At 34.6% G+C, this 14,202-nt stretch overlaps 1 protein-coding gene across 1 annotated transcript; it reads left to right on the top strand.

Annotated features, from left to right (window-relative positions):
* The first annotated feature begins 11,380 nt into the window (after positions 1 to 11,380).
* Positions 11,381 to 12,720, top strand: LOC113759951 (DNA damage-repair/toleration protein DRT102). The gene has a single exon (XM_027302529.1). It carries the CDS (start codon positions 11,486 to 11,488, stop codon positions 12,410 to 12,412), a length of 927 nt encoding a protein of 308 aa, XP_027158330.1. The 5' UTR covers positions 11,381 to 11,485; the 3' UTR covers positions 12,413 to 12,720.
* Positions 12,721 to 14,202: the final 1,482 nt, after the last annotated feature.

The following is a 14,202-nucleotide window of genomic DNA, read 5'->3' as shown; positions in this document are numbered from 1 at the left end:
ACGGCTTTCCTCTTGATGATTCATGAAGATGACTATTGGAATTGGAATTTTTCAAAATAGGGAACAACCTTGATTAGGGTGGAATTTTGTAGAAACAAAAATAGAAAAAGATGAGCTATAATTGGAGAAATGTGCAAAACAAGTGCAGAGATGGTTACTTGAATGGTGGTGACGGTTTGGGATTGAAGGAGCTGTTAGTGATTAGTTCCTTGGGAAAGACGTGCTGAATTACAGATTTAGTTTCAAAATATGTTATTATGGCAAAATGACCTCTAAAGTTCTAAGATAATGATGATAAAGCAATTAAAATATTTTGAAAAATCCTTTATGGCCCAAAAGGTTTGAAATTGGACTTGTTTTGAATTAACTAGTCCTATTGATTAAATTGAGTCCAAAGTGTTTTATAATTAACCTAACAAAATATAATAATGTAATGAAATTTCTAAATTAATTAGACCAAGTCATTTTCATAAAATTAAATTATTTTGAAACACCAAATTTATTGTAAAGACCTAAATTTAAGAATTTATTTTAAAAAGTCCCATGTTATCACAAAGAACCAATTTTAGCTAAATGAACTCAAAAACTCTTTTAAGTACCCAATTCAATTGTGAATCCAAATATCAATTTGAACATTACTTTTTCATGAATGGACATAACTTTGAGGCCTAGTCTAAACTCAAATTCGGTCTGAACTAATGTAGGGTTGTTTATAATAGAATATAAAAGTTTCTTTGTAAATATATGAATTTAGGCAATTTCCAAAAAGAAAAAGAAAAAAAAGTAAAGTTTTCAAATTGAGGAATTTTCTGAAAAAGAAAAAAATGAAATGAAACTGTCTAAGTTAGGAAATTTTCTAGGAAGGGGAACCATTCTATTTTTTTGGGAAACTATTCAAGTGCATTTTAGAGAATGTCCAAACATGTTTTTTTAGGGTTATTTAAGGTAGGACTAGACACTTTAAAAAGAAGATAATTGAATTGATTAAGGTATATATGTTATTGGTTATAGGTTTGAAGCAAGTTTAAGGGTGCGTTAAGAATCCCTTCAAGAGAATAGTTTGAGGTAGGTGGTGCTTACCCTCTATATTTTTGAAATGTTAAATATGAATATTTTTAAAGTAAGAGCTTTATTTTGGTATATGAAGAAAAGGATCAGGTATGCCTATTTCAAATGTTTTGCAAGCATGAAATTACAAATACTTGAAATATTTTGCTCTGCAATATTTTATGGAATGAGTGGCTTATTTTCATAAAACGAAAGAAAGGTGCGTGTAACGTGTGAAATGATTTTATATTACAAAAAACTCTAAATGACCATGAAATAAACGGTAGGGGCTATAGTCCTGTCTAATGGTCATGGTAGCCTGGTATAGAATCTGGCTTGATGAGAACATGAAGATTTGGATTCCTTTCAAGTCCAAGAAAATTTATTTTACAAGTCTTCACATTCCAATGATGGTTGATGGTGCAATCGGGCTCGAGAATCATTGAAGATCCAACCCCGTGTCATGCTTATTTCGTGTTATCATTTATTTAATTGAGTTTTCAGCAATGTTAGTTGTTAATTAGAGTTAATTTGAGAGTTAAGTAAGATGTTTGAATTAGGGAATAAAGGCTAAGGTCATGTTGACCATAGTTAAGCCAATTTGAATTAGTTAGTTTCCTATTCTAGTCGAATTAGAGTTTTAGGAAAGTAGTTAATTGCTTCCAAATTTATTTAGAAAGTTGTGTCAAGTTTGGAAGTCAAGTCAAATAAGGAAACTTGTATTGTTTCCAATTTAGATTAGGGTTTTGAGTCTTGCAAAGATATAAATAGCCAACTTTATTTAACTATTCAATATATGATATTGAAAATGAATTAATAAAAAGAGAGTTGTCTCCTTTTATGGAGTTCCTTGATGGAACTTGAGTTTCTTCTTGAACTGTATCAAGTATTTAGCTTGGATACTTGTAGTGTTCAAGGCAAGATGATCACATCATCTTGTTCTTTCAAGCCAACAACCAATCCACTAGGTTTCTAGAGACGGGTTCTCTTTAGATCTAGTAAGGTAGTTATTGTTTCATAACCTAATCAAGATAGATCCTTCCGCTGCCTGATCGATACGGTTCTTCAAGACAGGTTCTTACTGGGTCGAGTTCGGATCATCTGGTATCAGAGTTTCGGCTCTTGATTTAGGTTAATATCTTTTTCTTTTCTTGTTTTCTCCTTTATTCTTCTACCAAACCCTTCCCAATTCAAAAAAAATAAAATTGTTACCTTAGGGTATGAATTTGCACCGCTTTATTTGTGTCGTTGTTCTAGTTGATTCCTTAGTTCGTTGTTGAGTCTCCAATCGTGTCTTGTTTTGTGTCGCATCTTGTTTCGTTGTTTGTCAAAATCTGTCGTAGTAACTTGTATTGAATCGTCAAGAAAAAAAATTCAGAGATACTGTTCATTGGTACTGTTCACACACTGTAGCAGTACTATTCATCGCCGCTACTGTAGCAGTATTGTTCATCCGAAATTTTTTTTTCCCATACCTTGTGTTTGTTTCTTGTTGTTCTTGAGTCTTGTAGTTGTCTTGGTAATTTCTTAAAGTTTGTGGATTGCATATTGGGTTCTTGAAAAAAATTTGACATTTTGAAAACCCTAAAAGTCATCCTCTTGAATCTTGAAGTGTGGCTACCTTGTTTGGTTTCCAAACCTTGACTGGTTCCCAAATCTTGATTGGTTTCGAAATCTTGATTGATTTCCAATCAAAGACCTATTCCTACATTTTAGCCACCACCTCTCCTACTTTTTAGGACTTTCCTTAGCCCATTCATCTTATCCTCACTTTCGGCCATCTCTTTCTATATTTTAGGGAGTTAGCTATCACTTGTCACCCCTTTTTAGGAGAACAATTCGGACACACAAAGACAAGAAAAGGCAGCCTTGCACTAGATTTGGAAATTGAGAGGGATTTGGAATCTTATTTCCACATTCTTGATTTCTAATTCTTGTTAGACTTGGTTCATATTATCAGCTGCCAAAATCCAAAAATACACTTAGGAAACCTTCACAAAATAGCAATTTGTTTTCCAAAAGTGAATTCAAGAATCAAACAAACTAAACTTCCAATTCCAACCAAGTACAATTGGATTGACAAATGGAGCATGTGCAATGGTTCGTGTTCATAATCAAGTTGAGTTGGCAACATGCTTCTTGGATTGCATATATCAAGACATTCTCCTAGTTACTCCTTTGTAAGCAAGCACTCGATTTGAGGAAAAATCGTCTTTCAAGAGGAGGGGAATGATGAGAGCATGAAGATTTGGATTCCTTTCAAGTCCAAGAAAATTCATTTTACAAGTCTTCACATTCCAATGATGGTTGATGGTGCAATCGGGCTCGAGAATCATTGAAGATCCAACCCCGTGTCATGCTTATTTCTTATTATCATTTATTTAATTGAGTTTTTAGCAATGTTAGTTGTTAATTAGAGTTAATTTGAGAGTTAAGTAAGTTGTTTGAATTAGGAAATAAAGGTTAAGGTCATGTTGATCATAGTTAAGCCAATTTGAGTTAGTTAGTTTCCTATTCTATTGAATTAGAGTTTTAGGAAAGTAGTTAATTGTTTCCAAATTTGTTTAGGAAGTTGTGTCAAGTTTGGAAGTCAAGTCAAATAAGGAAACTTGTATTGTTTCCAATTTGGATTAGGGTTTTGAGTCTTGTAAGGCTATAAATAGCCAAATTTATTTAACTATTCAATATATGATATTGAAGATGAATTAATAAAAAGAGAGTTGTCTCCTTTTATGGAGTTTCTTGATGGAACTTGAGTTTCTTCTTGAACTGTATCAAGTTTTAGCTTGGATACTTGTGGTGTTCAAGGCTAATCATCTTGTTCTTTCAAGTCAATAACCAATCCATTAGGTTTCTAGAGACGAGTTCTCTTTAGGTCTATCAAGGTAGTTATTGTTTCATAACCTAATCAAGATTGATCCTTCCGCGGCCTGATCGATTCGGTTCTTCAAGACAGGTTCTTGCTGGGTCGAGTTCGTATCACGGCTGATTGACAAGGTCAAGGTAGTTCGGTATAAAGTCCGGCCGATTGACAGTCATGGTAGTTCGGTATAGACTCCGACCGATTGACCTATATATGTAATGAGACCAATCGGTAGTCATGAAACTTATTGGTCGCCCACATAGAAGGGGTTTAATTTCTAGACTGACTACTCAGAAGCCGCATATTGCATGTGCTTGTTTGTGAGCTATGTTTATGAAATGAGATGGCATGATTGATATATTTTATGATTTGCAAGTATGTTCAATGAATATAATCATGCCATATTATGTGTATTTCTAACCCATGTTCGGCAGGAGCCATCTCTAAAACTTACGGGACTAAGTGTCACGTCTGATAGATGCCACTTATGTATAAGCCACTCATTTTCAATGAAATATATTTATATAATATATGAAATGGGATGACAAACATTTGTAATTGATGTATGCATGTGACATGGTGTGACCAAATTTGCAATTATATATATATATATAGTATGTATATAGCTAAATGATCTAACAGGGGAGTAAGTACTACCTACTAGGCATATGTCGCTTAACCTACGTCTATTTATCTTTCTTGCAGATCAAGAAAGCCGACTCGTGTACGTTTAAAAGATAAGTGAGAAAGGTTTATAGATAGATGTTTAAATTTTGAGAAGTTGGAGTAAAGCATTTTGTAGATACAATTTAGTGAAATGTATGTATTTCATTGGTATACATAAGATATAAATTTTAGTGAAAATTTGTAAGTTATGATCATGATGCCTTGTATTTATGGGAGTAAGGTCTCATAGATATGGCATGCCACGTTGCAAATTGAGCTCAAGTACCCAGATTTGGGGCGTGACACTTTGCATCAGTGATTAACACAATTAATTCAGGGAAAAGCTCTCAGGATCAAAATTCCACTCCAAGCTTAGCTCCTAATTTGTTTAGTTCTTGGTAACTTCCTCCTTCCAGTTGCTATATTTCTAATCACTTGTACTATCTTCCGGATCACAAAAACTTTAAAGAGTAAAACTATATAGCTGCTAAACATTGGGGACTAAACCACATTTTTCTCAAATAAAATTGCTCAAGATCATCTCGCCTCGCCATTACCCAAATAATGTAAACTTTTACTGTTCAGGTAACTTAGCATGGCAGAGTGAACAAAAGCTTCAATATCTTCAAGGTTGACAATCAACTAAGAAATATAGTAAGGTTGAGGCACATAATGTTTCTTTTTCAAGACGATTTGCATCCCTATGAATTTTTTAACTTTGATGCAGAAGGTCACAGTGTGCCACCCATATTATTCCTCAGTTATGTCTTGGGTTTCAAATTAATCAACTAACTAGGAGAATGAAACCCATTCTAGTTTTAGACCAAACAAGTTAGGGGGATGACCAAAATTGATGTTCACATTGAAGTATATAATTCCAATACAGATGCTGATTCTATTAGGGGTACAAACGAGTCAAATTCAATTGAGTAACTCACGAACTTACTCAGTCAAAACTCAAACTCGAACTAGTATTGTCCGAGTTCAAGCTTGAACTAGTCAACCGAGTATGAGCTCGAGTTCAAGCAGCTCGAGTTGCTTGATGAATCAAGGTCAAGGCTAATATGTGAATCTCGACCAGTCTCAAGTTTAGTCGAGTTCAATCAAGCTTTACATATATATGATTTTTAAATTTTTTTTTATTTATTAGCATGAAATGTATATTTTGTCCCTTGTTTAAAATTATATAAAACATAAATTTATATTTCTTAAATTTGATTATGAACTGGGTTCGATTTTCACGAGTTCGAAATTGAACTCGAGTAAGGTAAAATAAAATCTAGCTTAAGCTCGAGCTCGACAATTTCGAGCCCAAGTTTTTTAACTCGAATAGTATAATATTCAAATTCAACTAGACTCAATTGTATCCCTATATTTCATTCTGATTCTTATTTTCATTCCAAAATTCAAAGTAAATGCCTCCTTAATGTATGTTCAAAAGTAGAAGTAGCTAGACATGACCACTCTAAACGGAGGAACTAAACAGCTAGAAACCTGCAGCTCGAGCAAGGATATTGCTACATTTTGACAACTATTGTTTTCTTAGCCGTTAAAAATGGGGTTAAAGTCGATCACAAGACTCTAATCCAAATATATGATGTGATCTTTTAAATATGCATAACTAGCTGAGATAAATGTGCAGCATTAGTGAGTGATGCAAAAAAGCTTGTGTTTGCAAACAAGCAAAGATCTTTCGCTTACACAACGATAACTCTCTCTGTCTCTCTCTCACATTAACGTCCCATTAAGGCCCACACATATACCTCTTTGCATTTTGGGTTTCTCAGGTATATCAAGAGCACATTTGCAGGGGGGCTTTTATGAGGCATTCCTCTCTAAGAACTTACCAAAGAAGGCTATAGATTAATGTTATATACATGTATATACAATCAGTTTTGAGTAAATGATAACTATGCAAAATTTAAATTCAAAATCTAATTTTTGTACACGTATCATAGAATTAATGGTGATAGTATACGGACACTGTCAGTGTATATAAGATTTACTTTAAAGTATTGATAAATTGTTCAAAGTTAAATTTAATCTTTTCCCAAAATTTATGTCTAAATGTCTAATTTTTGTGATATGTTGTTGTAGGCCTAGATGAGGGCATCATGCCTCAGGATTCTAGGATCGCTATCTGTTTGGATACACTAGTTTTTCAAAGACTATAAAAATTTTTAAAAAGTACTCTAAAAGGTACTGTAAAAAGTAGTCTAAATTTTTTTTAATATTCAAAAAATATCTTAAAATATATTTTAAAAACTCTATTACTCTTAAATATTCCAAAATATTTTCTAAAAATATCCCAAAATATACTCTAAAAACTCTGCTATAGTAAAATTTTTCAATAATGCCCCCAAAAACAGTTATCTGGAGTGTTTCCATTCATCTTGCATCTGCAAGATAACAAGGCCATATTTGTTGTTGTTGTTTTTTTTTTTTGGTACAATTTGACGTTTTTATCCGGTTAGTTCCAGGCTTATGGCATACGGGTTTGTTAGGCAATATCTTGCATCAACGAAATTTGACATATACCACACGATCCAGAATAATGTTACATCCAAAGCAGTTTGGCATGTAACATTTCTTTGAACTAGCAAAATATTGTTTCAAAGATCTATGCAGTATAACAACTGATAGTACCTAAGTTTGCATATATTCCTTCAATGCTCAAATTACACCTTCCTTATAAAGCCAGATTTGTTAATGAGTTAATTGATGCATACTTGCTTAATACTAGCTTCAATGCAATGGCATGGAAAAAGCCTGTGCTTGTGAAAATGGCGACGGATAGGAGTAGCCATGTATAAATCGATCTTGTTTAACGTTGAACAAAAGCTACCCATATTATGACCACAATTTCTTAATGTTGGTCTAGGTGGTATACGAGCATACAAAAATGCAAAAATTTGTAGTACACAAATTTCATAAAGAAAGTAAGATTGCGGATGATGATCTTGAGGTGTATTTGACACCATTTTTAAGGTGTTATCTGCCTCCACTACATAAAATATTTGTTATAGTGTCATGACAAATTCCCTCTAACATACAATAAGATTTAGAAAAAATAAATTACAAATGTCATGATTTTCTTCTAAGAATGATCAATGATGAAAGTTCTACTTAAAATTGCCTTGTTTTTTTTCAACTCCAGTAAATGACTTTTCGTTGAATTAATTAAACTTAATCCCAAATTGAACTCCAAAAGCCGGCAACTCTTGGAGCCAATCTAGGAACTTAACTACCTAACCAAACCCCACCCCAGAACCGATGTCGGATAACTAGCCTAAAAGGGGGAACCCTGCTACTAAGTGGGATACTACTACCCAAGAACCCAATCCCAGGAGCCAGTTGTCTTTTTTCAACTCCAGTAAATGACTTTTTGTTGAATTAATTAAACATAATCCCAGATTGAATTCCAAAAGCCGGCAACTCTTGGAACCAACCTAGAGACTTAACTACCCAACCAAACCCCACCCCAGAATCGATGTGGGATAACTAACCTAAAGGGGGGAACCCTGCTACTAAGTAAAATTGCCTTGTTTGAAAAGCAATTTTTCACTAAAAAGACTTTTAACATTTTTCAGCCATCTTACGGAAATTGTACCATTATCGAACCGTATGAACGTAAGTGTTACTCGTGCGAAATCTAAGAGAAGCTACGTTAGGTCCTACTCTAACCATATGTCACAAGTGTACCTCCGACATGAAGTGATTATAAAATTTCAGGGCCTACCCAAAGTGGGCCACTAAGCTATTTCATTTGCAAAAAGATCCAAAAAATTTGGGGTGGAACTTTAAAGAAGGACCATGGTTGGTCCTACTATTCAAATTGATAAATATGATTTCGGCCACTAGAGTTTGTAAAATTACAGTTAGAGAACTAGAGTTTTACGGATTTAAACATGTAAACTAAGAGATGTGAAAATAATTTGAAATTTAAAGTCTTATATTTCATGAATTTCATTCTTTTAATTTTTAGGACTAATTGCAGTTTGCACCACTCAGCAATTTGACTATTGTACTTTGCACTCCGAACTCTCAATTTCAACAATCTATTACCTTCACCTTTTAGTTTTTAGAACAATTAGCAAATCAAGAAAAGAAGGATTGTACTAGTTTATTCTCAATTTCCTACTAAACATCCAAAAATGCCCAATTCATTTTCACACTAACAAAGTCAAATAAATCTTTTGGAACACCTTCAAACACACAACCAAAAAAAAAAAAAAAGCCATGTCAAATTTCACCACCATCAGCACATCAACTACCACCATAACTTCTTCCCATACCATCATAACCTCTCCACCAATTTACCACCACTACTATCTTATCATATCAAACAAATTAATACCAAAAAATATACCAGCCAAGAAAAAAGAAAAGAAAAGAAACCTTATTATCAGACCAAACAAATTAACACCAAAGAAAAAAAAAATTCATAAGACAAGAAAACAAAAAAAAAAAAAAGGGATAAAAAATTCCATATCCAAATCTTATCACCACAAACAGCCACACTAACACCACCACCACGACCTCGTAAGTTTAGCACCATCAAAGCCTCTTAAACCTTATCCAATGAATTAATCCCGAAAAACCATCAGACAAAAAAGGAAAATCAACAACAAAATATCGCATACACAAATCTTTTCATGATAGGTGGATTTCCACCACACTGTTACCATAACCTCTCGACCTCTCGAATCCATTAGGATGGCCATCTTTCCCTCCAGAAAAAGTAAAACCTTTTTTTTTTTTGTCAACACCATATTTTAAATTCCAATCCTTCAACAATTAATTCAAATTTTCTAACTCCTCCAAGATCCAATTTTTATTTTTTGCAAAAAAAAAAAAAAGAATTTCACACCACCTTTGCTCAGCTCCTCGTTGGTAGGATGGGAGGCGTAAAACCCTTCCTTGGGACAGCAAACCGGAAGCGTGAAGGCAGTGGAGGAGGGAGAGGTGGGGTGTTGCAACGTCTTCTCTGGGAGTGGAGTTGGGGAAGCTGGGTAGGGGATAGAAAGCGAGGAGTTGGGTTTCACTACTGTTGTTTTCTGAGATAATTCTATGATGGGGTTTTGTGGGACTCTGGTGATTGAATTCACAATGCAGGAATTTGTTTCATTTGAAACCCTTTACTTTTATTAGCTAATTATTGGTGCCAAATTTGCATATATATACAATGATAGTGTATACAGTATTATCGTTAGATTCATGATATATGTATAAAAGTTGGATTTTAAATTTAAATTTTGTATAATTGTCATTCATATAAAATTAATAGTGTATACATTGTAGTGCAGAAAAAAATTAATCCTATATTATATGGATAAAAAAGGGTATTTTTGGAACAAAAGACGATAATGGTCCTTTTAATTGCCAGAGTTTAGTGGATTGCCAAAAATCAAAACTTGAAAGTTGTTAATTGCTAAAATTAAGGTTTAGAGGCGCAAACTGCAATAAACCCTAATTTTTAGCCAAAGAGTGAGATAAGCTTTGGAGTGACTTGCATTTTCTTATGTTTAATGTTACATTGTCTATATCTATTGATTGTAAGCTCACAAATAATAAAACAATTTTTTTTGTTGCATTTTAAACAAGATTTTATGATTTCACGATCTTAAATTTATACCCCGATTATATGCCTTCCAAAACAATCAAATGTGATATCTCTATTTGAAAAACCTTTAGATAGCCTAGCAACATGGTTACTTTTATTTGGAAGGGAATTATTTAGGGAGATTTATACATGCTAATGTCTTAAAATTACACCAAAGAATGTACCTCTTTCACAATCATTTCAAAATATATTTAAAAATCTGCTAAACAGGTGATTTGGGATATATAATTGATGAAGAGGTCACAAAGGATATTTAAACAAAATTTCATTAAAAAATTTGTGTCTAAACATGCCAAAAAAAGGGTTAAACTATAAATAAAAACGTCAATCCACTTTAGTGTTCATAGTCTCATAATTAATACAAATTTTTGTTCCAATATTTTCGAAAAATTTCCCACATATTCATTAAGATGAAAGACAAGCCACTTTGTCATACGTGAACTGGGTTCAGCTCCACAACATGGATCCCGAACATTCAGTTAAGGATGGCTGGATTAATTGGATCAACAGATCTTCTGAAAATAGTACAATACTGCTTATTGTGCTAAATTGGCCAAATTAGCACCGCTACTTAGTTTTGGACATATTCTCCTCTCAATTGCAACGTATCAAAGTAATTGCCCAATTAATTGCTGATTGAAATGCATATGATCTATTTATATATATATATATATATATATATATATATATATATAAAATAAAAAGTACAAACTAGACCCAAGCACAAAATTTATACCTCATTTAACTTTCATGATTTATAATTATCCAACATGAGTTTGATGATTTACGCGACTTAGACCTCAGTTAACTTCTTAAACTAACCACTGAGCTCTAGCTCAGTGGCCACCGTCTCTCCTGGTGGGGTGGGAGGTCAGGGGTTCAACCCTTGCCTCCCACCAAATTGTTTGCCCTTCATGGACAATTCGGTTGGTCTCAACAAGCTTCCTTAGGAGGTGGTGTCCTGTGCTTGGGTCGCTTATGTATCTTTATTTATATATATATATATATATAAATAGATCATATGCATTTTAGATATGTGATTTTGAAAATCACGGATGCAAATTTTCGGTTTGAATTAGAGTTTTCTTATAACGATGTAACGTTTGTATAATAAAAAGATAATTAAAAAAAAAAACAGGTGAAGGACTAAAACGAGACCAAAACGAGACTTCTTAAGGACTGTTCGAAAGTCAACTAATCCAAATCCCAATCCTTCTCAACGCTCTCAGTCTCCAGTTCACTCTCCTCTCCGGTCATCACTCAATCAACTTCTCCCGCCGGCCACCATGGCACAAGAACCCGCCGCCAGAAAGCTCAAAATCATCGCCGGAGCCGACTCCTTCGGCTGCACACTCAAAGACAACTTAGTCTCCCAACTCCGCGATCTCAGCATCGAAGTCGAAGACCTCGGCACCAACAAATACTACTCCGTCGGTGAAGAAATCGGCCGACGCGTCAGCCAAGCCTCGGCTAACCCGGACTCATCAGTCGAAACCCGTGGCCTGGTCGCTTGTGGCACCGGCGTCGGCGTAGGCATCTTCGCGAATAAATTCCCCGGCGTCTACGCCGCAACGTGTGTCACCCCAGAAGAAGCCCACAACGCCCGATCAATCAATAACTGCAATGTCCTCGCCGTCTCCGGCATGTTGACGGAGCCCGATGCCGCGAAAAAGATTCTCCAGAATTTTCTAGATACTCCGTTCAAATCTCCCTGCCCTGCCTTCGGGTCGAACCCCTGGCCGGCTGAAATCGAAACATTTTTGGAGAATTCCGTCTCAGAAATGTCAGGAATAGGAAAATCGGAGGAGAAGGTAGATGTTCCGTGTGACTTATGCTCATTGCTGAAGAATCGGAAGGAGGGGGATTTTACTCCCGTGGATATAATGCCCGGGGCGTCGATGAAGATCATCAGGGAGAATCCAACATCGGCTATAGTTCGATTTAAGGCCGGGGCGATGGAGCCGGCGCATCATCACACATTTGGGCATGATCTGGTGGTGACCAAGGGGAGCAAGAGGGTGTGGAACTTGACTAAAGGGACGAAGTATGATTTGGTTGCGGGAGATTACTTGTTTACCCCTGCTGGTGATGTGCATAGAGTCAAGTATTTTGAGGATACCGAGTTCTTCATCAAGTGGGATGGGCATTGGGATATCTTCCTGGATGAGGATCTTGCTGCTGCCCATGCTGCTGCAGAAAAGGATGCAAATTAGTTGGTGGGATCTGTCTGGAAATGTAAAATGATGGTAAAAAAAAAAATTGTACTACTTTCTAGTATGTCTCTATGAGTAAAGTTGCTTGCTTCAGTTGCTTGTTATATGGGTGGTTTTAGTTTGAAATACTCGATTAGGTTTATGTTTGGTTTGATGTAAAATTTGCTTTTTGCTGTATCCCCAAGCAGAAAATGAGGAATATCTTTGTTTGAGTTTGATGTAACAAATGAATCATGAGAAAATATCATGTCTTTTTTCAATTAAAGTGCAATTTAAGGGATTCTGATGATGAACAAGTTGTTGGTTAATGGTGAAGAGGAGAATACTGAAGCTATTCGAATTACTATTCACATGTTGGATTATGACAGAGTGCTTTTTATCTATTATTATCATGGTATTTTAGCTTTAGTATGCTAGAAAGAAGAAATATTGGGAAGTTGAGTGTCCCCCCAGTCAAATGTATGAGATGAGGATTTAGATTTTTATTACTCTAAGTTTACTTGTAGCGTATAAATTGAAGAGGAATGGGAAGGTCATCATGTTGTAAGAACATAGTTTTGGCTGACAAACTTATAATATATTATGCAAATTGATTTTACTTTTTTGAGTAGGGCGCACATTGTCAAATTTCTTTTTGAGAGTTATGCCTTTATATATCCCATTGGATAGCCATACAAATCAACAATGCTGCATAGAACTATAGTCAGGGGCAAGAGAGTGCTCAAAAGTTCAAAATTTTGTGATACAATTTACTTGGAATTAACATAAGTTTTACGGACCATCAGTTTCTTTTGTTACTTGGATCAATATATTCTCGAACTTTCAGTTTATGATTTAGATGAATCCTCGGCAATTTCTCTTGAGAATATTCTTTTCCTACTTTATTCCTTCACACTCAAATTGTTGTTGATATTTCAGATTTGGATTTGCATACAACCTACGGTTCAATGGCACAATATGCTTAATTCTTGTTTCCTTTCTGTCTTGGTTATAGTGCTAAAACTGTTGTTTCTTTCATGTCAATTGCATTAAGTTGTGGCTAAAAGATCATGAAGTGACTGTGAGTTGGAATATTATGCCTACTTATTAAGCATTATCTTCATCGCAGCCATATCAAATCGTTTGAGATATGGTAACTGAAAGAGTTCTACTAAATTGCTTAGCTTTCACTTGAAATTATTGCAGTTCAGATTCACAGCACGAGTGTTTGAGAAATGTTGCATTCAGCACTTAAATAGTAGCAAAATTTATTTTTCGATTGAGAAGTTTGTATTTTTTTTTTTTTTTTTGGGCAAGATCTATTGATGCAGTTCTAAATTTTGTGATACAATTTACTTGGAATTAACATAAGTTTTATGGACCCTCAATTTCTTTTGTCACTTGGATCATTATATTCTTGAACTGTCAATTTATAATTCGGAATGAATCCTTAGTATTTTCTTTTAAGAATATTCCTACTTATTCCTTCACACTCAAATTGTTGTTGAGGTTTCAGATTTGGATGTTGCATTCAGCACTTAGTAGCAAAATTGAAATTTTCAATTGAGGAGGTTTTGTTTTTCTCCTCTCAAGATCAATTGATGCAGATTACATGAAGGAGATTTAGAAGATAATACGAGAGAATGTGCAACTTGATTATTGAATGTAAATGCTGTCTTCTGGAAAGTTTTTGTATGAAGCTGATATAAAAATTGTATGCTGAGGATGTTTTGCAAATTTGTCCGCATGCTTAATGTTGGGCTGCTGCATCGATAACTTTTGCTCTGGCCTTAGTGTAGCATAGCCTTGCA

Source organism: Coffea eugenioides, chromosome 2 (assembly GCF_003713205.1).
Source record: "Coffea eugenioides isolate CCC68of chromosome 2, Ceug_1.0, whole genome shotgun sequence".
NCBI lineage: Eukaryota > Viridiplantae > Streptophyta > Magnoliopsida > Gentianales > Rubiaceae > Coffea > Coffea eugenioides.
Note: the sequence above shows the minus strand (reverse complement) of the source record. Positions and strands in the feature narration are given on the sequence as shown.

Bases quoted from the DNA above. Each gene is read 5' to 3' on its own strand.
- LOC113759951 (XM_027302529.1), top strand. From the start codon at position 11,486: ATGGCACAAGAACCCGCCGCCAGAAAGCTCAAAATCATCGCCGGAGCC.